At 43.7% G+C, this 26,831-nt stretch overlaps 1 protein-coding gene across 3 annotated transcripts; it reads right to left on the minus strand.

Moving 5' to 3' along the window:
• Window positions 1-1,271: 1,271 nt before the first annotated feature.
• Window positions 1,272-14,612, minus strand: LOC112263148 (leucine zipper putative tumor suppressor 1). 3 transcript variants are annotated; one of them, XM_024439159.2, is made up of 5 exons: window positions 14,311-14,612; window positions 5,407-5,879; window positions 3,331-4,173; window positions 2,914-3,108; window positions 1,272-2,696 (listed from the first exon to the last, which is right to left on the minus strand). In XM_024439159.2, exons 2-5 carry the CDS (start codon window positions 5,755-5,757, stop codon window positions 2,193-2,195), a joined length of 1,893 nt encoding a protein of 630 aa, XP_024294927.1. In that variant the 5' UTR covers window positions 5,758-5,879; window positions 14,311-14,612; the 3' UTR covers window positions 1,272-2,192. The 3 variants fall into 3 exon arrangements, with proteins under 3 accessions (XP_024294927.1, XP_024294928.1, XP_024294929.1); XM_024439160.2 differs by lacking the exon at window positions 14,311-14,612 and adding an exon at window positions 6,849-7,168; XM_024439161.1 differs by lacking the exon at window positions 5,407-5,879.
• Between the last annotated feature and the right edge of the window lie 12,219 nt (window positions 14,613-26,831).

A 26,831-nucleotide genomic window follows, 5' to 3' on the forward strand; every position in this document is an offset into this window, starting at 1 on the left:
ACCTGTGCTAGTTAGCTATCTAGCGTGCTCTGAACACCTGTGTGTAACGGAAGGAAGTACGCCAGAATAATGTAACTGAAAAATACAGGCAGATGCAACCGTGTTAAACCGGGTTAAAATAGTGTACAGTAAATGTATATTTAGCGTTTGTGAAATTGGTTTTATGTGATATGCAAGTAAAGGGCTTCATTTTTCTAGAACCATATCGCATTTGAGAATCGATTTACGTTTAGATGGAGTATTTGACCGGTTTGGCAGCCAGAGCCATTCTCCCTCTTAACCGAGCATATACAGTAAGGTCCTTGGAGGGTAAGGAGTAACGGTATGCTCGCCTACGCTCCTTAACAGTATATTTTCAAACTATTGCCAAGCTAGAACCCTATGGAGGATATCCATCCATCCAAACTACAGCCATGTTTATGCTAACTTTGTTCTAATTAAGTACTAATGTTATAGGACCAAAATACCAAAACATGTCCTTTTAGCCTGTGGTGCCTAAGATCATAAGATCATTTGTAGAACTTTATTAATTATACATGCACTTGTACATATACCAAATTGTATATAATATATATAGGGTATTTTGTTTCATAATTTATGTGTGGATTTATTGAGTGCTTTGTTATTATACATCTGCAAAACAGCTAGTTCTTCTATGACCAGAGACCATAGAAAACAGCCAGTGTCTTTCTTTTGTACGTTGCACATGTGCTTCCCCCTGCTAATTTATTCAAACCTCTTTGTGCTTGAATGTTGTCTGTCCATCAGAATCACAGCAGGATAAGGCTCCCTCATCAGACTCATGAGCTTAACTGCTGTCCAATTACTAATACAGACTTTCTGGAAAAGTAGATTTAAAAACATCCATGTGATTTGCAGAGATCTGAGTACCCATGTATTATATATGATTAACTACCTGTAACCCTTAAAGGTATGTAAACGCTATTGCTATTCTCTCTGTGTTTGTGTTTTCATTGGTTTGCATTGCATGTCAAGCACATCAGATTAAGGTTGGAATGATGTTCTCAGCCTGGTGACCACATTGTTCCATTTACAGCCTTGTGGGCCTATATCCGAACAATAGTCCTTAATTTGATTTCAGCCTTGATACTGTAAGTAACAATCAGGCTAGGCTGAGAGGGAACAGGATTTAGTGCCAAATGTACCTCTGTGAGATATCTGTACTAGTGAGACATTCTCAGTGTAGTGTAGGATGCACTTTGAGACAATCATGTTCTCCTAGTCCCTCTTACAATGGAAGTGCATTGATATACATTCTTTATCATCTCAGTTTAATTAGTCCCTTTCAAATCAGTACAATACTGCGTTGAACGTTTGTGTCCCTTATATCAACAAATAATACTGATGATAATTCACAAAATATACATCCAGTGGTTTGACACTTAGGCAAACTCAGCTATACAGTTACTACAAAGAGTGGGGAGACTCCCAACAAAAAGAAAGACTGTGACACAGGTGGCTGCACTCCTCAGCATTTGTTGCCATGCAGCTACTATATCATGTTTCAGGAGAGAGATGTGAACTCCCATACACGTGCAGATGCCAGTATCTGTGTGGGTGCTGACGAGGGCATTCTCTTGTCTCACACCCTCTGCAATATCTCTGGCCACGGTGATGCTTGGGATCAAAAAGGTTAAATAAAAATAAATTGGCTCTCATATCGCTGAGTCTCAGTGGTTGTTGTGGAGACTTGCAACATTATATGTAGGACTTGACACATGCAGAACGAATGCCTTAAGTTAACTATAGTACTGGGAAAATACTCAAGAGGAATAAGCATTTCGTAGACTACTGTCAATTGAACATTATGGGGCGGTTTCCTGGACAAAGATTAAGCCTCGTCTTGAATGTTTTTGTTGGTCCAAGTCTAGGTTTAATCTGTTTCTGGGAATCCAACCCTATTGGTAACATAACAAAAGCTTAAAGCCTGCTTTACATGGTCATAGAGAACTACAGTGATTTTAGTAGTCAGGCCTGACATCAATTCTGTCATATCGTGCAGCAGTATGTTAGCCAACTTAATTATCTTTAAAACGCTGCCCCTGCCAAGGCAACAATGGATCATCTGTTTTCTGGATAGATATAACCAATTATGTGTTTAATATGATTGTTTAATTACCCTGTTGTAACAGTTGATGCTTTTTAAAAATTATTCTCTGTGAGTTTCTCCCTCAAATTTCTGTGGCTATCATATCCTCATAGTGTAACCCTGAGCTGTGGATGTCCACGTCGAGCTCCGGCCGACTCTCCAGCTCCACTGTGAGCTCCTGCAGGATCCTCTCCAAGTCTTGGTTCTTCTTGTGCATCTGCAGATAGTTGAGCTGAAGCTGGTTCTGGTACTTGATGACTCTGTCCTTCTCCTTGTTCCACGTCTGTCTTTCATGCTCAAAGCTGTTCAACAGCCTCTCCTGAGTCTCTCTCTCTTCCCTGAGCTCCCCTTTCAGTCTCTCCACCTCTCCCTGGAGGGAGTCAGTGCTCATGCACCCTTCTCTCCCCACACTCTGGTCTGTCCTCTGCTGGGCCTGGGCCTCCATTTTGGCCTTCTGCTGCTGCCTCTGTTCTTTTGCCAGGGCCAGATCCTTTTTAATTCCTTTGATGTCTGTCTCTAGTATACCCACCTTTTCTCTTAGAAGATCAGCCTCGTTCTTCTTGCGCTGGAGCTCATTGTGACATACCTGGGGTGGAATAGATGAATTGTGTCATTATAAAATGCAGTTTGCCGTTCAACATGGAGGCCTAGTAGATAATGACCTAGATTCAGCATTGTCACTCACACTTAAATAATTTAGATCTGCTCACCACTAGTGCAGCTTCTGTACTTCACTAAAGAAATCTATTCTGTATGTATATCATACTACATCTGATTTTCTTTTGACAAAAGAGACCCAGTACCTCAACCTCCACGCTGCGAGAGTGTATCTTGTCCTCTTGTTCTTTGTTCTGCTGCCCCAATGTCTCCATTTTTGCCCGAGTCTCCTTCAGTGAGACCTTGAGGCTTACGATGTCATTCAGCTTGTGAGTGACATCAGCCTGGGAGTCTCTGAGATGCTGCTTCAGCAGGGAGATCTCCCCAGTCTTTTGACATACCTAGTAAAGAATGAAAAAAAAAATTGCGTTGAATTACTGGCTGCTTTTGAGAAATTTTACAAATTACATTCTCTCTGGCCTGTGCAAACCCTGTGCAATGCATTTTCCTAGTGACCTGACCAGGAAATATTTTGGGCCCACTCAGTCACAACTAGGGCCCTGATTTTCATGGTAAGGCCATGTGGTCAGGAAAAATTAATGAGACATGCTGGCCACACTCACCTCCCACTGGGTCTCCTCTAAGGTGGGCTCGAGCTGGGTTTTCTCCCTCTCAAACGACCTCAGTTTGATCTCTGTCAGGTCCTTTTCCTGGGTCATCCTGGCCAGCTCATCCTGGAGCCTCTGCTTGTCCTGTTGCAGCTGACTGACCTGCAGTTGCAAGGCCTGGTGGTTCCTTACGGCCCTGTGCGAGACCTGCCTGAGCTTGGTGGAGCACCTCTGCTTCAGGCCCTCCATCTCCTCAACACAATACCTCTGCCTCTCCTCGAACAGCTGGCAAGTGTTCACCTCTTTTTCCTCAAAGCTCACCTGCAGCTCCTGCAGCTCTGTCTCACTCTCCAGCAGCCTCTGCTCCAGCAGCTCAATGAGGGACTCGTCCATTGAGATGGGAGAGCGATTACAGCCTCCCATCTCCTCCAACAGAGGAATAGGCTGCTGAGTGGACGGTATGGAGATGTCATCCTTGTTAGCCTTCACTGCCCCTCCATTGCTTGGAGCTGCAGCCCTAGCACTGGCTCTAATGCCATTCCCATTGGTCCATGTAGAGCGGGGGGGCTGCAGGGGATGGGCCATGCCATGGGCTGAGCCTCCTGCACACTGAGACAATGGGCCTGTGGAAGCACCCAGGCTCCCATTGGTGCTTTGAGTAGGCAGGCTGGACATTGAATCCTGCCCAGAGTCTGAGAGGGTCACTGAAAAGGTGTCCTGTTTGGGCCCCTGGGAGTCTTTGGTCCTTTCTGGGGGAATAAGCAGGTGGGTGAGATTGTCGCGACTCTCTGTGGAAGAGGTGCTCCTAGGGATGACTGGCTTGAAGGCTGTGGGCCGGATCAAACCGTTCTCGGTATTCTAGAGGCAGAGGAAGGAGAGCAAATAGTCAATCGGAGAACCTGTTGGTTTTAGTTTTCAACCTTCCTTTTAGCAATGGAGATGATCATGTAAGCAAATAGTGCTACCAATGAATAATCAATTATTTAGTGCTGACGAGAACAGATAACCACCCATAAATTGGAGATTTGTACATGTAGAACTGCAATGTAAGAATATACAGAATACATGAAACTGTCATGAAACATGAAACATGAGCTTATTCCATATGTCCCATCTGTGCTGTCTGGAAAGATCACCAGTTATACCCAACCTCCTCCTCCACCCTGTTGTACTGTCTGAGAAAAGATGAATTGCCCTACTCTGTGATATTAATAATGTGTTGCACTGTTTAAGTGTGAGCATTAATCCTGTGGACTCAGCATTCCTGTCCAGTGACTTCATGCCTGGAAAGCACTTTCTCTCTTGGGGCATAAAGGCCTATTCAGAGAGCAGGACTTGGATAAGACAAGATAGCATCACTGATGACATCTAACAAACGATCAAGGCATAGCAATCTGCAGTATTTACTGATTTGAATTACTAAAATATAGCCTATCCATTCATTCTTAAGGAATATAACTTATAATGCCTCGTGAGGGCTCCTAGGTGGCGCAGCGGTCTAAAGCACAGCATCTCAGTATTAGAGGTGTCACTACAGACCCTGGTTCAAATCCAGGCTGTATCCCAACCGGCCGTGATTGGGAGTCCCATAGGGCGGTGCACAATTGACCCAGCGTTGTCCGGGTTAGGGTTTGGCTGGGTAGGCCGTCATTGTAAATAAGAATGTGTTCTTAACTGACTTGCCTAGTTAAATAAACATTTTTTTTAAATGAGCGTAGTCCAACCCAATCATTGTTTGTTTGTTTTTGCTGTCATTTTAGTCTTTCTAAAGTAATAATATATAGCTTAAAATATGTTTAAAATTCTAATTTAAATCTCTTGGACAGTCAGTCCTTGCATCTAGCTCTGTCTATGACTTGGAGTGTGGTTACACACATTTGCAGTTAGGCTGAAACCCAAACTCAAAATTGTGGCTTAAGTCATCAACCTTGGCGATGATTAAAAGGTCATGTTTTTGTTTGCTATCTATTGTGCTTGTCTGATCTTGAAGTTGTGTTTGGAATTGCCTCCCTGGCTATCAATTGTACAACACAGAAATATTGACACAGGCAAGTATGTTGAGCAAGTATGTTGAGCAAGTCAGAGACTCACCTTCTCCAGTTTCCCAGACATAGGCAGCAACTTAGTTGGCACTCTACAGTCTGGTTCCGTATCAGTAAAATGTCCCTGTTCTAAAAGGTTCTCTGTTAGGATGCCTCTCTGGTGAGTAGTCCGCGGCTTGTGGCTCACTTTTATGTAAAAGAAGTCTTCACTCCTGCCTGCCTGAGAGATGGCTTTAGATGTGTTGTTGGAGGACCCCTGTGCAAAGCTATACTTCAGTAGGCCATCCAGGCTCCGGCCTGTCTTCCGGTGATGGCCTGCTTTCTTTAATTTGTACTCCGTGGCCTGACAGTGCTTGTTGTGAAGACTGTGACCTGAGACGAGGCTGCTGACGCTTCCCATGGTCTCTGAGCATAAGGGAAAGCAGAATGGATGTCCTGACAACTTTAACGTATTTTGTTGAAGAGGTACTTGTAGTGCGGGAAAAACTCATGACCCCAGGGAGATATTGTCATCGTTTCCATCTGAAGGGAAGAAATTGAGATTCAACTTGAGATTTTTTGTTATACTTTTCTCACTATTACTTTCGCAACAAACCATACTGTAGACATACCCTCTCTTCATAATCCCTGCCCCGGGAGATACAAGGTCCCAGATGTTGCTAGCCATGATCTCAAACCCTCTAGGGAACAGACTTAATGCCTTTCAGTTGTCACTAGTTACTAAGTAGCAGAGGTCTCCAAAGTGAATGAGATTGCCCATGGGCTCCCCAACCACCTGGTGTCCTTTCTTTAAGCATAATGTCGACAGGAACAAAAGCATGGCTCAACGGGCCAACTATAATAGTCACATTAAGTAGTACGTATCTGACAGCTAATCCGTTGCAAATCATTCTTAACACGGCGTGGCTGGCGTGGAAGACATGCATAGCTGTCACTGTTAGTGTTTTTTTTTGTTAGAGTATGGTGCAAGTGCAGTTGTTTTGAATGAATAAGGAGTGTTAGTATTCCACTGTTTGTCTCTCAGGAAGAGATGAAAAAACGGACAAAACAGGCACCTAGTAAGAACTCTTCTGCTCACCTTATCTTTTCATAGAAAATGCAATAATAGCTATGTGAACAGGGACTAGAATCACAATGGACGAAACAGAATACAGCCTCTTGGTCACAGCATGTCAGAAAAAATTGATATTTAGCTTCGTTCAGGAGAAGGATATTTTTTACATGTTTACATTGTTTGACATGGTACTGTTTGGCGTGATACCTCACAATTTTCCTCAAATAATAGCTAATTATTGTTTTGATTTGTACCTTTTCAAGCACAGAACAATGCCAGATGCCATATGTAAACAATCTTTGACATCACCCCCCCCGCACACACACACACACCTCCCGCCTATCTGTCTGTCTGACATTCTTTCACAATCCCTCTCAAAGTCTAGAATTCACCACCAAAATTCATCACAAGACTAGAAAATATTCACTTTGACTTACTGCCATGGCAAAGCATCCGTCTAGAAGACTAACGCGCAGCAATCCCTTCAGTCCTGGAAATACCACGTAGCCGTGTGTGTACGAGTGTGCGTCCCTGAATGAACCATTCATGCAGTGAACACACCACCACTATCACCAGCCAAGAGGGTACTATTCTGAGGGGGTGGGTCTTTCTTTGCTTTATTCAGAGGCGGCCCGGCCCGGCTTTGCATAACTGACATGTAAATTCAGCTAGACGGGAGATGGGACCTTGGAAGCCCCCCAGGGAATGGGGTGTATGACATGTGCTCCTTTTACCCTGGCACACGCCGCTCAAGTGATTAACTCCTTTTCCTCACAATGGATTCTTTAAACCCCCCCCGTACACACCCAAACTCCCTCCGCCCCCTTTTCTCTATCAACTGACTGTGTAATACCCCCCCCTTCCCTGTTCCTCCCACACTGCCCCACATCCACTCTGAACAAACACCTCTCTGGCTGAAGAGAAATAACCCCTCTTTATCTGCTGAAGTGTGCCATTCTTTGTGTGGACTTTTGTCTGGTATTTGATTTATTCCTACTGAACAGCAAACACCATATTTGAGTGTTAAATAAATGGCTACACTTTAGAATAAGGGGCAAATTGTGCAGTAAGAGTGATTTACTGCTGAGGGCTTTGAGTTGCTCTTAGTGCTGCTGTATCAGTTTCAGCTTGCCCACTTTCTCAGCCTCTCTAGGAATATACTGTAAAAGTCAACCCTTGTTTTAGGCAAGCAGCCTAAATTGATTCAATCTTTTAACACACAAACCTTAATTGATCAACTTTTTTGGTTGATCAAGGAAATATTTTGTGCAATGTTCACAGATGGAACATTATTGATTTTAGGAATATTAATTTCAAATTTCAAAATTAATCAATTTGTTGAGATTCAACTACTGATAAACAACAGGGCACAACTGCATTAGCAGTAGGGAGATATTTCCCCCAAAATCTGTAGATAATTGCTTTCATTTTAGTCTATCATAGATATTCAAGGTAATGTACATGAACTGTCTTTACTAAACCATACCAGAGGCTCTTCTTGTATTTAGGAAGATTTTGTAATTTCATCAAGATTACATAATTGAAATATATTATACAAATCCATCTGACCCTCGGGCCTCCTAGGATCACAATGATGTAAGGCCTTCAGTCACTGGTGAACAATTGGGGGTATTTGGAGCTACATTGAGAATGGGGTTTGGGGGAGTGATCTCTTTGCTTGAGTGTGTGCATAGTGAGGGGGAGGGTTTGCTACACGTGCCCCCACCAAGCCACAGCTGACCTGCCTGACACAAAAGCCTGCCACACAGCGGACCAGCTGACACTGAGACACACAGTGACACGCGTAGCCAATCCATTACCTCATAGGCGAGAGCAGGGACATACAGGGCAGTATTTATACCTGTCCCACAAGGAACGAGCTGCTCTGCTCTGCTGTACCTCTTTAGCAAGGGGTCCTGTTTCGTACCTCGCCCCTAGGCTGGAAACCTGTTTATACCGATCTAAAACAACTCTTAAATCCGTGATGCTAGACACAAGCGGTAAAATGCCAGAGGAAGCCGCGACTCTGGTGCACATGGAAATATCTTTGATTTGTCTCTATGACATTCAGAAGCTGAGCTATGACCTAGTCAAGGAGTCAATTGGAAGTCATCTTCTACAATGTGTGACTCTGTCACTAATCCATTTTTTGTATTTTTATTTATTTAAGAACAATAATTAAGAACAAATTCTTATTTACAATGACAGCCTGTTTAGTGTTCAATTTCTTTATTAAAAATATGGACACTTACCACGCTGCGCATTGGTCCTCACCTTCTTCCACCGACGACCGTTACAGAATCACCCACCAACCAAGGACCAAGCAGCGGCAGAAATCTCAAGACTCCTGGACATGGGAGGAGATTCTGGACGGCAAGGGACCCTGGGCACAGGCTGGGGAATATCGCAGCCCCAAAGCAGAGCTGGAGGCAGCGGAAGCTGAGCGGCGGTGGTATGAGGAGGCAGCACGGCAGTGCAGCTGTGACGAGAGGCAGCCCCAAAAAGTTATTGGGGCACACGGGGAGTGTGGCTAAGTCAGGTAGGAGACCTGAGCCAACTCCCCGTGCTTACCGTGGAGAGAGGTGGACCGAGCAGGCACCATGTTATGCTGTGAGGCGCACAGTGTCCCCGGGGCGCAGGCATAGCCCGGTGCGTTACAGCGCAGCACCTCGTATCGGCCGGGCTAGAGTGGACATCGAGCCAGGTGCCATGAAGCCGGCTCAGCGCATCTGGTCTCCTCGGGCCGGGGTACATGGCACCAGCCCTACGCATGGTGACCCCGGTTCGCCAGCATAGCCCAGTCCGGTCTATTCCACCTCGCAGCACTGGCCTGGCTACGGGGAATATCCAGCCAGGTAAGGTTGGGCAGGCTCGGTGATCGAGACCTCCAGTGCGCCTCCACGGTCCGGTCTATCCGGTGCTTCCTCCACGCACCAGGCCTCCGGTGGCAGCCCCCCGCACCAGGCTGTCTCTCCGTCTCCTCCCTACAGCTGCTCCCGCCTGCTCTGCGCTGCCAGAGTCTCCCGGTCTGTCCTGAGCTGCCAGAGTCTCCCGGTCTGTCCTGAGCTGCCAGAGTCTCCCGGTCTGTCCTGAGCTGCCAGAGTCTCCCGGTCTGTCCTGAGCTGCCAGAGTCTCCAGGTCTGTCCTATCCATTCGGGACCCGTTGCTAGGGTCCCCAGCCTGAGGTTGGTGGCGAGGGTCGCCGCTCTAAAGAGGCCATAGAGGCGGGTAAAGAGGCCGGCAAAGACTATGGTGGAGTGGGGTCCACGTCCCGCGCCAGAGCCGCCACCGCGGACAGACACCCACCCAGACCCCCTTATAGGTTCAGATTTTGCGGCCGGAGTCCGCACCTTTGGGTGGGGGGTACTGTCACGTTCTGACCTTAGTTCTTTTGTTATGACTTTGTTTTAGTATGGTCAGGGCGTGATTTGGGTGGGTTGTCTATGTTCCTTTGTGGTGTTTTTTTGTTTGGCCTGGTATGGTTCTCAATCAGAGGCAGGTGTCGTTAGTTGTCTCTGATTGAGAATCATACTTAGGTAGCCTTTTCCCACCTGTGTACTGTGGGTGATTATGTTCTGTTGACTGTTTGTATTCTGCACCAGACAGAACTGTTTTGTTCATTCACTTTGTTGTTTTTGTTCAGTGTTCAATTTCTTTATTAAAAATATGGACACTTACCACGCTGCGCATTGGTCCTCACCTTCTTCCACCGACGACCGTTACAGACAGGCTAATTGACATTATTTGAGTCAATTGGAGGTGTACCTGTGGGTGTACTGTATTTCAAGGCCAACCTTTAAACTCAGTGCCTCTTGGCTTGACATCATGGGGAAATCAAAAGAAATCAGCCAAGACCTCAGAAACAAAATTGTAGACCTCCTCAAGTCTGGTTCATCCTTGGCAGCAATTTCAAAATGCCTGAAGGTACCACGTTCATCTGTACAAACAATAAAACGCAAGTATAAACACCATGGGACCACGCAGCCATCATACCGCTCAGGAAGGAGACGCGTTCTGTCTCCTAGAGATGAACGTACTTTGGTGCGAAAAGTGAAAATCAATCCCAGAACTACAGCAAAGGACCCCGTGAAGGTGCTGGAGGAAACAGGTACAAAGTATCTATATCCACAGTAAAAATGAGTCCTATATCGACCTAACCTGAAAGGCCGCTCAGCAAGGAAGAAGCAACTGCTCCAAAACTGCCATAAAAAAGCCAGACTATGGTTTGCAACTGCACATGGGGACAAAGATCGTACTTTTTGGAGAAATGTCTTCTGGTCTGATGAAACAAAAATAGAACTGTTTGGCCATAATGACCATCAATATGTTTGGAGGAAAAGGGGGTGGTTTGCAAGCCGAAGAACACCATCCCAACTGTGAAACACGGGGATGGCAGCATCATGGTCTTGGGGTGCTTTGCTGGAGGAGGGACTGGTGCACTTTACAAAATAGATGGCATCATGGGGGTAGGAAAAATATGTGGATATATTGAAGCAACATCTCAATACATTAGTCAGGAAGTTAAAGCTTGGTCTCAAATGGGTCTTCCAAATGGACAATGACCGCAAGCATACTTCCAAAGTTGTGGCAAAATGGCTTAAGGACAACACAGTCAAGGTATTGGAGTAGCAATCACAAAGCCCTGACCTCAATTTCATAGAAAATGTGTGGGCAGAACTGAAAAAGCATGTGCGATCAAGGAGGCCTCCAAACCTGACTCAGTTACACCAGCCTTGTCAGGAGGAATGGACCAAAATTCACCCAAATTATTGTAGGAAGCTTGTGGAAGGCTACCCGAAGCGTTTGACCCAAGTTAAACAATTTAAAGGCAATGCTACCAAATACTAATTGAGTGTATGTAAACTTCTGACCCACTGGAAATGTGCTGAAAGAAATTAAAGCTGAAATAAATCATCCTCTCTATTATTCTGACATTTCACATTCTTAAAATAAAGTGGTGATCCTAACTGACCTAAAACAGGGATTTTTTACTAGGATTAAATGTCAGGAATTGTGAAAAACTGAGTTTAAATGTATTTGGCTAAGGTGTATGTAAACTTCTGACTTCAACTGTGGATTGTGAGTGTGTGTATGTGTGTGTGAATGTGAGACACCATAAAGGACAACAAAAACCTTTCCAGAGTTTGATGAGATGAATAATTGAAAAGGAAGGCCCTGTCTCTATATTTGTATGCTGTCAAGGATTCTCCTCACATAGCTTGACATTGTTCCTTGGGCATTGTGTGGCCAAGTTGAAAGTAAGAGTTATCTTCGTTAAACTAAATGACACTCTGCTGGGAATGATGTGGGAGAAGAGACAAGCATCGATCTGTCACTTTCCCTCTTATTCTCCTGCTATCCATCCATCCAGGCTGTACATGCCCTAGTGTGATTTCTCCTCAGAGCATACAATGGAAGCTAATTGGATAATCCACTTAGTACATTGGTGAGGAGGCTGTGAGTGAATGACCCTCAGCTCTGAATAGGGAATCGCACACGCTCATTCCTACTGCCATTGCGGGAAGAGAGAGAGTTTTTGTGTGTCTGTGTGCGAGTGAGTGATATCAATGAAAATGTCAACATTATGTTTGAAGTGAGTATGGGTATTTTGTAGGCTACCCTGAGTGCCCTTCAATCAATCCTTTTGAGTGGTGGAGGAAAGGGCCTTGCGTGGATGGGGGGGAAAGTTAAATGACTGGTTGTGGTGAAGTGAGCATGTGCTAGTCATTAATGAAACATCATTGCTTTTCATTAAGGTAAGAACAGCCAGGTCCGTTTTAATAGAGGCCTATCTCTGAAATTAGAATGCTTGCCTGAAGTGATTCAACCCTTTCAAATTAGACATTAGGCCGACAAACAATCAACCGTTACTCTACAAAGGTGATGCTCATTCTATGAATTTGCATTTCTGGGGTGCCCGGTGATAACATTCTGAAAGGCATTTGCATAAGCCTAGCAGCTGGGCTCCGTACAAGGAGAAACGTGTTTTAAATTGCATCCAAATGGTACCCTTAATTAATGACCAGGCCAAAGAAAGTATGTTTGTAAGTGACAAGGCTTTATGCCTAATGTATTATTACATATCCTTACTGAGACACACTATCCACATTCTACATCGATTATTGCTCTCTGATGTCTGTACACTTAATGTTCCTGAGTACTGAAGTGGCTGGAATCTATCCAAAAACTATTTTAGAGAGTTGTGTGCATCGTACATTAGATGCTACAGATCAGTAGCCTCTCCGTAATCATAAAATATTTACTTCTTAGGCTTTTATCTCTGAGTCAGACTAAAAATGAAAGGCCACAGTTAAAAGCAAGGCAGCAAATAGCTGTATTTGTCTACCATTATCGAAATGGGAAACTGTAGAGACCCATACTACTTGCATCCACTTACAGATAAGTAGTAACTTTCAAAGTAAGTTCAGTAGGTAAAAGTATCTCTGGGCCTAACCTTCTTCAATAATGTAGGACCACAGATAGAAAGCTTGTGAACCCCCCCAAAAAAATTAGAAGCCCCCAAAAAGTGACAAGAGTGTCTTCTGAGCGACATTAGAGGGGAAGTGAATTTAGCGCCAAACTTTCCAGCCTGGCCTCAAAGATACAGTGCTTCTACACCTGCATTGCTTGCTGTTTGGGGTTTTAGGCTGGGTTTCTGTACAGACCCTGTCTCGGAGCTCTACGGACAATTCATTCATCCTCATGGCTTGGTTTTTGCTTTGACAGGGACTTTTTATATAGTCAGGTGTGTGCCTTTCCAAATCATGTCTAATCAATTGAATTTACCACAGGTGGACTTTAATCAAGTTGTAGACACATCTCAAAGATGATCAATGGAAACAGGATGCATCTGAGCTCAGTTTTGAGTCTCATAGCAAAGGGTCTGAATACTTACGTAACATTTATAAAAACCTGTTTTTGCTTTGTAGATTGATTTTTATTTTATTTGATCCATTTTAGAATAAGGCTGTAACGTGACAAAATGTGGGAAAAGTCAAGTGGTCTGAATACTTTCCCGAATGTACCGTACATTAGATTTGGGGGTGGGGAAGCAAATATGTGTACTCATTCGCTGCAATAGCATCCCTACATTAGCATCGCTGAACCAAGCCTCATATACAGATGCTGTATTTGGGTATCTGGGCCAGTTATTTTGAGAGCCTCTTTAGCAGGCCATGACAATTTTAATGGTTAGTCTGAAGAGATTGCAGATTGGATATAAAAGAAATACAGTTCCATTCTGCTCTCCAAAGCCTGTCTTCTCCAGTTTTTATACACCCACATGTTTCTGTATTCCTTTTGATTTCTACAATGCATGTCTATGCAGGTACACAGTTTATCCAATCACTCATCTTGTCACCAGATCTGTCTGCAGGTTTCAACACATAATGTACACAATGGTCACAATGTTTTTGTGGTTATAGCAGTGCACACCAATTTCCTTGTTTGATGTACACTGGGGAGGTCTGTTGTCTATTAGAGACTAATTACAAGCTGTTGAAAAGCTGTAGTCTGAAACAGTATATTGCTACATATTATATTGCACTTGATAGTGTTTAGAGACAGCAGTGGAATGCTAACACCTCAGTTAGGACCGACGCGCATGTACTCCAGAGAGTTGTTCTTTAGAAACAAGCCAAACACCTCCACAAAATGACAAACTTTTCTACTCTTTATTTGTTAAAACAAAGGTTCTTCTTCAATCATAGACGACAAAACATTTGCTCTAACGACAGTAAAACCTTGCCGAGTCAGAACACATTCACATGCTCAACTTCTTTCTGCTGCCTTTCCGTTACTTCCGAGCATGTTTACCCTGGGCTGGTCATCGATATGAACCACTTGTACCAAGTCACATCCAGTTTAGCAGCCATAACATTTGAGCCTTAGGTGACCTACCTCCATTACTGAGTGCTGAGCTACTTTCCCGGGTCTGCCTCTTCCATGTGGAGGATGGCTTGCGCTGCTGAGTGGGACACAAAGGGGCAATGTCTCGTTTTATGTTTGTGTTTATTTTTCTTTGTCCTCTAAGCCCGTTTTTGTCTCTCCATACTGTGTGTTCACTTCATCCCATCTCCCAGGAATGGAGCGCTGTCACCCTCCCACAGAAATACATAGCTGCTCTTTTGCTATCTTCCTCTTTCTACCTCTCCTTTCTCCTTGTTCCTTCCCTCTTTAACTCCCTCCCACTGTCCCTTTCTCTACCACTCACTCACCCTTTTTCTTGCTCGCTCCTATCTCCTCCTCTCACTCTCCCGTCATCCTATCTATTGAGCGGTATTTCTCCACTCTGCTTTCTGCACCCCTCCCTCTTCCTCTTTCAGCTCTCCCTCTATCTGCTCTCTCTCTCTCTCTCTTTCTCTCTCTCGCTCACTCTCTCTCCCCCTCCTTGGCACTCAGCCACAATATTCTGTTATCCATCATAACTCCACTGCCTGTGTGTACCCACATACCATCAGCCCACTGTTCTTATTGGATGGCTCCACACTCTTCTAAAGCTTTTCTGAGGCACGGTGTGCATATGTGTCTGTTTCAGTGGGCACAATGCTGGTTTTGTAATTCAACCCACTGTGCCATAAACATTTCAAATCTATGTTGATTTACTCCACGTTAATAATACAGAGGAGCAGGAAAATCAATTATAAAACAGTAACAACTTAGTATGTAACAGCTTACACAACTGTATTTATTTGACAGTTTGTGAATACTCTAAAGAATTGTGTGCTGAAAACAGGTTGGTTTTAGATGAAAGTTAAACTCTGACAGTGCTCTGGGGCTGATGATATGACTCATCCTCTGTTTCTCCCTGGTCTGAGCGCTCAGTGTTTAGCTCCTGAGGATTAAACCTGCTTCACTGGTTCGTCCAGCCCTGCTCAATAATTCACACAGGGATATATTTTGGTTCATAACAGTTATGTAACATATGCATTAATGATCAGCTGGATGCAGGTTAGAACTCCGGCTGTGGTGTTGAAGAAAGACGCATTCCAAACCTCTCATAGTAGCTCTACTTAGATGCATTAAAAGTGACCTTTCTGTTAAAATGGATGTCCCTCCTTTACTATTTTCCCCTAACCCTACCACCCTTCCCCTAATTGGAGCAAACTAATGGACAATAATTCTTACGATTACACTTCAAGCTTATACTGTACATTCTACATACATTTCACGGACAGTATATTTTACATTAGTAATATTTTGTCTGAAGACCATCCAGTTTTGATTTCTAGCTGCCATATATATTTTTCCACTGTGCTGTGATGTTTCACAAAAGTTCTGAACCTTTCTTTTCTCATAGTTTCTGCAGATTGTAAATGAATGATAAACACCTTTGCCAAAAGTATTAATATATTATTGATTGATTGACTATGATTATCAAATCCCCCATTAGTGTTATTTGCAGAGTTAGCTCTAAGTAGATGTTGCATTTTTTTTCAGCCATTCCTGAATCTGTGACCACAAACAAGCTACACATAGGTGCGGTACCAAAACAAGTGATCTAATGATTGTCTCTTGGCAGCAAAATTTGCAGCACTGGGATGGTTGTATCCCCCAAATATATATAATATTCTATTGGTTGCAAGAATTTTGTATAACAATATCAATTGAAAAACTTTAAGTTTTGAATCTGGTGTCGTTTAGTGTGTCAGTTCATGGAATCGGTAAATTGAAAATATCCTCCCAACTATTTTGTAACCTGTATGGTGCAGCTGTGATTTTTTGGTCCTTAAATGAGACTGGTATACGTTTTTATTATCACAATTGTAGCCAAATCTTATCTAATTTGGCTAACTTTCTATTAAAATGTATTGTATTGGGATAATTTATTTATTCAGGTATGTGAATACTGAGAATGTCCACTTCGCCGTCTGACAATTTTATTGGTAAACTACACAGTAATGTAAAAGTTACGTTTTTTTAGAGGTCCAATATGTAATATGGTGTATTTATCATTATTCAGTTTTAATCCAGAGAGGCTCCAAATTGTTTTCTAAAGAGAACATGAATTGTCAGTGTATAACAACATGTTTTTAAGCCCTGGATTTGTAGCCCCTTGACATTGTTGTTGGATCTGATTTTATTAGCTAACATTTTCGATGGCCATAATATATAGACATGCCATTAATGGACAGCCTTGTTTTACTCCTCTTAATAATGTAATACTTTATGAGAACAAGCCATTATTTACTATTTTACACCTGGGGTTACTAGACATAACTTTAACCCATTGTATAAGCGAGCCATGTTTCCGTGAAACAAAGAACGTTACAGTCTCTGATGTCTCTCTGGAAGGCAACCCTTGCTCGGATTTCATCTACCTTGTTGTCAGGAGACTGGACATTGGCGAGTAGTATGCTCGGGAGTGGTGCACGATGTGCCCATCTACGGAGCCTGACAAGAAGACCGCTCCGTCTGCCCCTTCTGCGGCACCGTTGTTTTGTGTCGCCGGCTGGGATCCGATCCATTGTCCTGGGTGGTGGGACAAACAGAGGATCTGATCCATTGTCCTGGGTGGTGGGACAAACAGAGGATCTGATCCATTGTCCTGGGTGGTGGGACAAACAGAGGATCCGCTTCGGGAAAGTCATATTCCTGGTCGTAATGTTGGTGAGTTGACGTTGCTCTTTTATCCAATTGTTCCTCCCGACTGTATGTAATAAAACCTAAGATTTCCTGGGGTAACATTTTAAGAAATAACACATAAAAAAAACAAAATCCTGAATAGTTTCCTAGGAACGCGAAGCGAGGCGGCCATCTCTGTCGGCGCCGGAAGTACATAGTACATAGTAGAATAGTAGTGAAGACATCACATCTATTAAATAACACATATGGAATCATGTCATAACCAAAAAAGTGTTAAACAAATCAAAATATTTGAGATTCTCTAAAGTAGCCACCCTTTGCCTTTATGACAGCTTTGCACACTCTTGGCATTCTCTCAACCCGCTTCACCTGGAATGCTTTTCCAACAGTCTTGAAGAATTTCCCACATATGCGGAGCGCTAGTTGGCTGCTTTTCCTTCATCCTGCGGTCCGACCCATCCCTAACCATCTTAATTGGGTTGAGGTTCAGTGATTGTGGAGGCCAGGTAATCTGATGCAGCACTCCATCACTCTCCTTCTTGGTCAAATAGCCCTTACACAGCCTGGAGGTGTGTTGAGTCTTTGTCCTGTTGAAAACAAATGATAGCCCCACTAAGCGCAAACCAGATGGAATGGCGTATCGCTGCAGAATGCTGTGGTAGCCATGCTGGTTAAAAGTGTGCCTTGAATTCTAAATGAATCACAGACAGTGTCACCAGCAAAGCACCCCCACACCATCACACCTCCTCCTCCAAATCAAATCAAATCAAATGTATTTATATAGCCCTTCGTACATCAGCTGATATCTCAAAGCGCTGTACAGAAACCCAGCCTAAAACCCCAAATAGCAAGCAATGCAGGTGTAGAAGCACGGTGGCTAGGAAAAACTCCCTAGAAAGGCCAAAACCTAGGAAGAAACCTAGAGAGGAACCAGGCTATGTGGGGTGGCCAGTCCTCTTCTGGCTGTGCCGGGTGGAGATTATAACAGAACATGGCCAAGATGTTCAAATGTTCATAAATTACCAGCATGGTCGAATAATAATAAGGCAGAACAGTTGAAACTGGAGCAGCAGCACGGCCAGGTGGACTGGGGACAGCAAGGAGTCATCATGTCAAGTAGTCCTGAGGCATGGTCCTAGGGCTCAGGTCCTCCGAGAGAGAGAAAGAGAGAATTAGAGAGAGCACACTTAAATTCACACAGGACACCGAATAGGACAGGAGAAGTACTCCAGATATAACAAACTGACCCTAGCCACCCGACACATAAACTACTGCAGCATAAATCCTGGAGGCTGAGACAGGAGGGGTCAGGAGACACTGTGGCCCCATCCGATGACACCCCCGGACAGGGCCAAACAGGAAGGATATAACCCCACCCACTTTGCCAAAGCACAGCCCCCACACCACTAGAGGGATATCTTCAACCACCAACTTACCATCCTGAGACAAGGCTGAGTATAGCCCACAAAGATCTCCGCCATGGCACAACCCAAGGGGGGCAACCCAGACAGGATGACCACATCAGTGAATCAACCCACTCAGGTGACGCACCCCCTCCAGGGACGGTATGAGAGAGCCCCAGTAAGCCAGTGACTCAGCCCCTGTAATAGGGTTAGAGGCAGAAAATCCCAGTGGAAAGAGGGGAACCGGCCAGGCAGAGAGAGCAAGGGCGGTTCGTTGCTCCAGAGCCTTTCCGTTCACCTTCCCACTCCTGGGCCATACTACACTCAATCATATGACCCACTGAAGAGATGAGTCTTCAGTAAGGACTTAAAGGTTGAGACCGAGTTTGCGTCTCTGACATGGGTAGGCAGACCGTTCCATAAAAATGGAGCTCTATAGGAGAAAGCCCTGCCTCCAGCTGTTTGCTTAGAAATTCTAGGGACAATTAGGAGGCCTGCGTCTTGTGACCGTAGCGTACGTGTAGGTATGTACGGCAGGACCAAATCAGAGAGATAGGTAGGAGCAAGCCCATGTAATGCTTTGTAGGTTAGCAGTAAACCTTGAAATCAGCCCTTGCTTTGACAGGAAGCCAGTGTAGGGAGGCTAGCACTGGAGTAATATGATCACATTTCTTGGTCCTAGTCAGGATTCTAGCAGCCATATTTAGCACTAACTGAAGTTTATTTAGCGCTTTATCCGGGTAGCCGGAAAGTAGAGCATTGCAGTAGTCTAACCTAGAAGTAACAAAAGCATGGATGAATTTTTCTGCATCATTTTTGGACAGAAAGTTTCTGATTTTTGCAATGTTACGTAGATGGAAAAAAGCAGTCCTTGAAATGGTCTTGATATGTTCTTCAAAAGAGAGATCAGGGTCCAGAGTAACGCTGATGTCCTTCACAGTTTTATTTGAGACGACTGTACAACCATTAAGATTAATTGTCAGATTCAACAGAAGATCTCTTTGTTTCTTGGGACCTAGAACAAGCATCTCTGTTTTGTCCGAGTTTAAAAGTAGAACGTTTGGAGCCATCCACTTCCTTATGTCTGAAACACATGCTTCTAGCGAGGGCAATTTTGGGGCTTCACCATGTTTCATTGAAATGTACAGCTGTGTGTCATCCGCATAGCAGTGAAAGTTAACATTATGTTTTCGAATGACATCCCCAAGAGGTAAAATATATAGTGAAAACAATAGTAGTCCTAAAACGGAACCTTGAGGAACACCGAAATTTACAGTTGATTTGTCAGAGGACAAACCATTCACAGAGACAAAATGATATCTTTCCGACAGATAAGATCTAAACCAGGCCAGAACTTGTCCGTGTAGACCAATTTGGGTTTCCAATCTCTCCAAAAGAATGTGGTGATCGATGGTATCAAAAGCAGCACTAAGGTCTAGGAGCACGAGGACAGATGCAGAGCCTCGGTCTGATGCCATTAAAAGGTCATTTACCACCTTCACAAGTGCAGTCTCAGTGCTATGATGGGGTCTAAAACCAGACTGAAGCATTTTGTATACATTGTTTGTCTTCAGGAAGGCAGTGAGTTGCTGCGCAACAGCCTTTTCTAAAATGTTTGAGAGGAATGGAAGATTCGATATAGGCCGATAGTTTTTTATATTTTCTGGGTCAAGGTTTGGCTTTTTCAAGAGAGGCTTTATTGCTGCCACTTTTAGTGAGTTTGGTACACATCCGGTGGATAGAGAGCCGTTTATTATGTTCAACATAGGAGGGCCAAGCACAGGAAGCAGCTCTTTCAGTAGTTTAGTTGGAATAGGGTCCAGTATGCAGCTTGAAGGTTTAGAGGCCATGATTATTTTCATCATTGTGTCAAGAGATATAGTACTAAAACACTTTAGCGTCTCTCTTGATCCTAGGTCCTGGCAGAGTTGTGCAGACTCAGGACAACTGAGCTTTGAAGGAATACGCAGATTTAAAGAGGAGTCCGTAATTTGCTTTCTAATAATCATGATCTTTTCCTCAAAGGAGTTCATGAATTTATCACTGCTAAAGTGAAAGCCATCCTCTCTTGGGGAATGCTGCGTTTTAGTTAGCTTTGCGACAGTATCAAAAAGGAATTTCGGATTGTTCTTATTTTCCTCAATTAAGTTAGAAAAATAGGATGATCAAGCAGCAGTGAGGGCTCTTCGGTACTGCACGGTACTGTCTTTCCAAGCTAGTCGGAAGACTTCCAGTTTGGTGTCGCCATTTCCGTTCCAATTTTCTGGAAGCCTCCTTCAGAGCTCGGGTATTTTCTGTGTAGCAGGGAGCTAGTTTCTTATGAGAAATGTTTTTAGTTTTTAGGGGTGCAACTGCATCTAGGGTATTGCGCAAGGTTAAATTGAGTTCCTCAGTTAGGTGGTTAACTGATTTTTGTCCTCTGGCGTCCTTGGGTAGACAGAGGGAATCTGGAAGGACATCAAGGAATCTTTGTGTTGTCTGTGAATTTATAGCACGACTTTTGATGTTCCTTGGTTGGGGTCTGAGCAGTTTATTTGTTGCAATTGCAAACGTAATAAAATGGTGGTCCCATAGTCCAGGATTATGAGGAAAAACATTAAGATCCACAACATTTATTCCATGGGACAAAACTAGGTCCAGAGTATGACTGTGACAGTGAGTGGGTCCAGAGACATGTTGGACAAAACCCACTGAGTCGATGATGGCTCCGAAAGCCTTTTGGAGTGGGTCTGTGGACTTTTCTTATAAAAAGTGTCCTCCATGCTTCACGGTGGGAACTACACATGCAGAGACCATCCGTTCACCTACAGTACTCTGCGTCTCACAAAGACGCGGTTGGAACTAAAAATTGCACATTTAGATTCATCAGACCAAAAGACAGATTTCCACTGGTCTAATGTCCATTGCTCGTGTTTCTTGGCCCAAGCAAGTATCTTCTTATTATTGGTGTCCTTTAGTAGTGGTTTCTGTGCAGGAATTCGACCACAAAGGCTTGATTCACCCAGCCTCCTCTGAACCGTTGATGTTGAGATGTGTCTATTACTTGAACTCTGTGAAAAACTTATTTTGGTTGCTATTTCTGAGGCTGGTAACTCTAATGAACTTGTCCTCTGCAACAGAAGTAACTCTGGGTCTTCCTTTCCTGTGACGGTCCTCATGAGAGCCAGTTTCAACATAGCGCTTGATAGTTTTTGCAACCCCACTTGAAGAAACTTTCAAAGTTCTTGAAATGTTCCAAATTGACTGACCTTCATGTCTTAAAGTAATGATGGACTGTGTTTTCTCTTTGCTTATTTGAGCATTTTTTTCCCATAATATGGACTTGGTCTTTTACCAAATAGGGTTGTCTTCTGTATGCCACCCCTACCTTGTCGAAGCACAATTGATTGGCTCAAACATATTAAGAAGGAAAGATATTCCGCTATTAAACTTTTAACAAGACACACCTGTTCATTGAAATGCATTCCAGGTGACTACCTCATGAAGCTGGTTGAGAGAATGCCAAGAGTGTGCAAAGCTGTCATCAAGGCAAAGGGTGGCTACTTTGAAGAATCTCAAATATAAAACATTTTTTTGGTTACTACATGATTCCATGTGTTATTTCATAGTTTTGATGTCTTCACTATTATTCTACAATGTAGAAAATTGTACAAATAAAGAAAACCCCTTGAATGAGCAGGTGCTCTAAAACTTTTGACCGGTATTGTATATAAAAACAATATTTTTTGGGGGGGGCGGGCTGATGAAATATTACTATTTGTCCATAGAAACGCGTTATTAACAGATCGTCAAAACATTTATCAAAACAAAGTTTGTTTTAAAGTGTCTGTCCTATATTTGAGAGATCAGAAAGATCAGGAAAATCATTTATATACATTTTTACAAAAAGAAAAAAAGAAAATTGGCACTAAACTACATCCATATACTTCCATAATTGATTTAAACTGGACCCGGGGTACCTTCAGATGAGGCTTATGTATGTCCCTGAGCAAAACATGTATATTAGCATGTAGCCAAAACTGTTCAGACATAAAGTGGCAGATCGGCGGTACCGACTTCAGAAGTGTTCCGTGACACGGGGGTCCCAGAGAGAAACGGAGAATACCATCTTGTTCGTGGGAGTCTCATCTTTCCACAGAGTGGTCATATTAGCTAGCACGCCTTTCGGACGCTACAGACGTTTTCGGGATAAGACCGACTTTCGGGATGTCTCATGGTCTGACAAACACCTCTATCTCAGCCACCTTCCACTGCAGATGCGGAAGGCAGCCATTGGTGGAGGCGATGGATTGAGACGCAGTGAATGCAAAAAAAAAAACTGATATCTACCATTTAAACAGATGGTTTTGATGGGGAATTGTTGTATTATCCTACCTAGAATCCCGCGGGGTGCAGACATCAACTGTAGAATCTTTTTAGCAAAAACAAAAACATTTTGACTGTCTGAGCAAATTCGGAAATGACTGTTCCAGAGTCCAACACACCTAGTGTGCTAATTTGTCTTCAAATTATATTCTGTGTTTTCTTCTAGATGATTATCTGTAATCAAAATCCAGGAAAAAAGCCAATAACAGCATCCTGTGCTCAGTGGTGTAAAAGTAAATATTGTCTCCTGTCTGTGCCAGATGTAGGGCAGCTCTCAATTCTCTCTGGTGAGACCAACATGAAGTGGTGATCTCATTATATGATACTGCTGTGGAGGGATTGTGATAGGGATGGGGGAATAGCTTTTTGTTTCCTCAATGTCACTGTAGTTAGTAGTGTCATGTAGACTGTGTTGTCTGTGATCACACTGTGCCAGCTGGCTCTGAGGTCTCAGGAAGCATTAAATCAGAGCATATGCTCAGTGTAAGGTGACACGGGTGTGTGTGTCTGTGCGCGATTGTTCTCTCAGACAGGCTTTGATATTCCCCCACCAGTTGTATTATTCTGCTCTCTGTGGTTATAAAAGTGTGTTTAGAAGTGTCAGTTTGTGAACTTTAGCTCAAAGACGTCCTTTAAGGGTCCCTGGGTGTTAAAGAAATTGAAGACTTTGTTATTCCTGACATGTTCCAGTTTGCTCCTGTAGTAGGATTTATGTTGTTGGAGGGGGGGGTATCTAAAGGTGGTATACTAGCATTGAATGTGTAAAAGTCACTGACATATTAGCAAAGCAGTTGTAGCCTGGTGTCTGTTGTAGCCCCATTGTTCAATATTACTTTCCCTGATGTTTATGACCACATTAACCCCCCGAACGTACACATACACCCACCCGCACATACACACACACACACACACACACACACACACACACACACACACACACACACACACACACACACACACACACACACACACAGAGATCAATACTCTTTGTGATATGCAGAGAAAGCCCCGGCATATTGTGCTTAACCCTGCTGGCAGACACCCTGACCTCAGGGAGGAGCCTTATGGTGGGGTTTTTGTGAGGGTTGTGGTCCAGGCCTGGCCAGTCACAGCTGACTAGTCAACCAGAGAGGCCGGAGCTCAGATCTTACATCTGGACGCCTGTAGAGTCCCGCAATCAAATTTCATATATAGGACTGCTATCTGTCTGCACATATTCCCTTTGGCAGACTGCAGGAAAGCAGCTTTAGATGCTTCTATCTGCAAATCCAAGACAAAGAAATTCCCTCCATCAGTATAGTATTAAGTGTTTGCTCATAATAATCAAGTAGTGATTGAATAAGTATTTACATAATATTAACACGTTATGGGATACATTCATATTGATATAATCTTGACTTCAAATGTGCAATTACATTATTGAAATGAATGCAGTACTCTGTGCTCCACAGGAAATGGCTCTGTTGGACGGTAGACAGGTATGATGACATTGAAACCCCAGTTTAAAGAGAACTTCACCCTGGTGTTCCCTCTTATCTTTACCATAGTCATTTACATGGAGACTAAAGGGGTTTGTGTGTAGTGCCCAAAGGCTCTATATCATGTAAACAGTCTCTTTGGAAAACAGCCTCTCCTAGTGCTAGGCTAGAATATCCAGACATCTGATGTAGATACTGTGTCTCCTGACCCCTCCTGTCTCAGCCTCCAGTATTTATGCTGCAGTAGTTTTATGTGTCGGGGGTCTAGGGTCAGTTTGTTATATCTGGAGTACTTTTCCTGTCTTATCCGGTGTCCTGTGTGAATTTAAGTATGCTCTCTCGAATTCTCTCTTCTTCTCTTTCTTTCTCTCTCTTGGAGGACCTGAGCACTAGGACCATGCCTCAGGACTACCTGGCATGATGACTCCTTGCTGTCCCCAGTCCAGCTGGCCGTGCTGCTGCTCCAGTTTCAACTGTTCTGCCTATGATTATTATTATTTGACCATGCTGGTCATTTATGAACATTTGAACATCTTGGCCATGTTCTGTTATAATCTCCACCCGGCACAGCCAGAAGAGGACTGGCCACCCCACATAGCCTGGTTCCTCTCTATGTTTATTCCTAGGTTTTGGCCTTTCTAGGGAGTTTTTCCTAGCCACCGTGCTTCTACACCTGCATTGCTTGCTGTTTGGGGTTTTATGCTGGGTTTCTGTACAGCACTTTGAGATATCAGCTGATGTACGAAGGGCTATATAAATACATTTGATTTGATTTGATTTGGAGGAGGAGGTGTGATGGTGTGGGGGTGCTTTGCTGGTGACACTGTCTGTGATTCATTTAGAATTCAAGGCACACTTTTAACCAGCATGGCTACCACAGCATTCTGCAGCGATACGCCATCCCATCTGGTTTGCGCTTAGTGGGGCTATCATTATAACTATATAAATAACTTTGATTTGATTTGATGATGTGTGACAGCAAATGGGCCTTCAATAGCCAGCCGACCTGGGTATTAATGAACTATTCTCTTCTCTGCAACCAAGGCTGAATCCTCCTCTGTGTAACAGCTTGTACACCTGGGGCAGCAGGAAGGGATAGAGGAGATAATATTGACAGAAGTTGTCTTTAGACAAAGACACAGCCTGAGGAAGAGAGCGATAGAAGAAAAAGTGGGGACAAGAACATCTCAGAGGTTAGTAATGTGTGTAGAAGTAGGACTTGGGCCCGGGCTTTATTGATTCACACGACTTTGTCTCTCTAAGCCCGGAGTACACAGCTGTAGGATGATGTATGGCCACTGCCTTTTCAACCGCTACAGGAAGGGACAATAGTCAGGTTTAGAGACTACAGGGACCTTGTGATTCACCCCATTACTACACCGTGACCCAAGAGAAGAGAACAGGGACATGCCATGATTTGTTTTCAAGTTCTAAAATTAGCTCTGAAACACGGCAAAGAAAGACAGCTACACTCTGGTTTTTCATTTGTCTTGGCTGTTGACCTACATGTGAACAGCTCTCAGTGGTGACAAATTGACAAATCCCCTAACACTTACTTCCAGACAAGGACGACTTAAAAAAAATAGAGAGTGTGTCACCTGGATTGAGTCAAGTTGTGCTAGATGCCAAGACTGAGTGCATGCAGTATACTGACACACCAAAGCAGTGTGACTGACGCCCCTCTCTATGCAAAGGGATTTGCTCTCCTTCCTCTGGCAGCAGAGAAATACGGCTAGCATCAGCAATCCCAGGCAGAGAGAAACTGCCTGGGTTGGCTGAGGACAATTGAATCGTTTCCCTTCTTCTATACAACTGAGATGGAGTGATGGGGAGACAGTCATAGTCAACCCTATACACTGCACCATGGGAGGTAGCACCATGTACTCTGTTAATCTCAATGCCTGATCTCATGCAGAGGGCCAGGAGTTTTTCCTGGTCAGGTCGCATGGTGGTCAGGAAAAAGCTCTTTGCACTATAAATCACTCATGCCAATGTAAGTCTTACCCCCGTATCCAAAATAAATGTCTGAGAGAGGTTGATATTTGATAGGATATAATAACTGGCCTGGGCTCAGAGGCCTCATCTTCTCCATCTATGTTGCACATCCCATCGACCAATATGCTTTATTCTGATGATGATTCACTCCTAGAGTGAACCATAGAACCATAGAATCCTAGTTGACCTACCCCAATCAACCCCAATAAGATATCTTTATTAGTTTGGCACACCTCTACTGGAGGAACACCTCTCAAGTATGGATGTTCTCTTTGTCTGTGTCCATGTTAGAGGAAGGCTCTACGACACATGAACACAAACATCAGCATTTATGTAGTTACAGAGACTATGGGGTGGTTTCCTGGACACAGAATAAGCCTAGTCCTGGACTAAAAAGCATGCTCAAAGGAAATATCCAGGACTAGGGTTATCCTGTGTCCGGGAAACCGGCCCATAGAGTCTCTATAACTGCAAAGGCTCATGCTTGTGCTGGATTGTAGTATAGCCCTCCTCAGATAATGCATGGCATGGCTCTGGGTATTTGTACGACACCGCCCCCCGCTGGTGATGACTGGTTCTGTATATTTGTTTTGAA

Source organism: Oncorhynchus tshawytscha, linkage group LG12, assembly GCF_018296145.1.
Source record: "Oncorhynchus tshawytscha isolate Ot180627B linkage group LG12, Otsh_v2.0, whole genome shotgun sequence".
NCBI lineage: Eukaryota > Metazoa > Chordata > Actinopteri > Salmoniformes > Salmonidae > Oncorhynchus > Oncorhynchus tshawytscha.

Coding starts and splice junctions, on each gene's coding strand:
- LOC112263148 (XM_024439159.2), bottom strand. CDS start 5,757: ATGGGAAGCGTCAGCAGCCTCGTCTCAGGTCACAGTCTTCACAACAAG. Junction 4,174..5,406: donor TGTCTGGGAAACTGGAGAAG/GTGAGTCTCTGA, acceptor CTCTGCCTCTAG/AATACCGAGAACGGTTTGAT. Junction 3,109..3,330: donor TAGAGGAGACCCAGTGGGAG/GTGAGTGTGGCC, acceptor ATTCTTTACTAG/GTATGTCAAAAGACTGGGGA.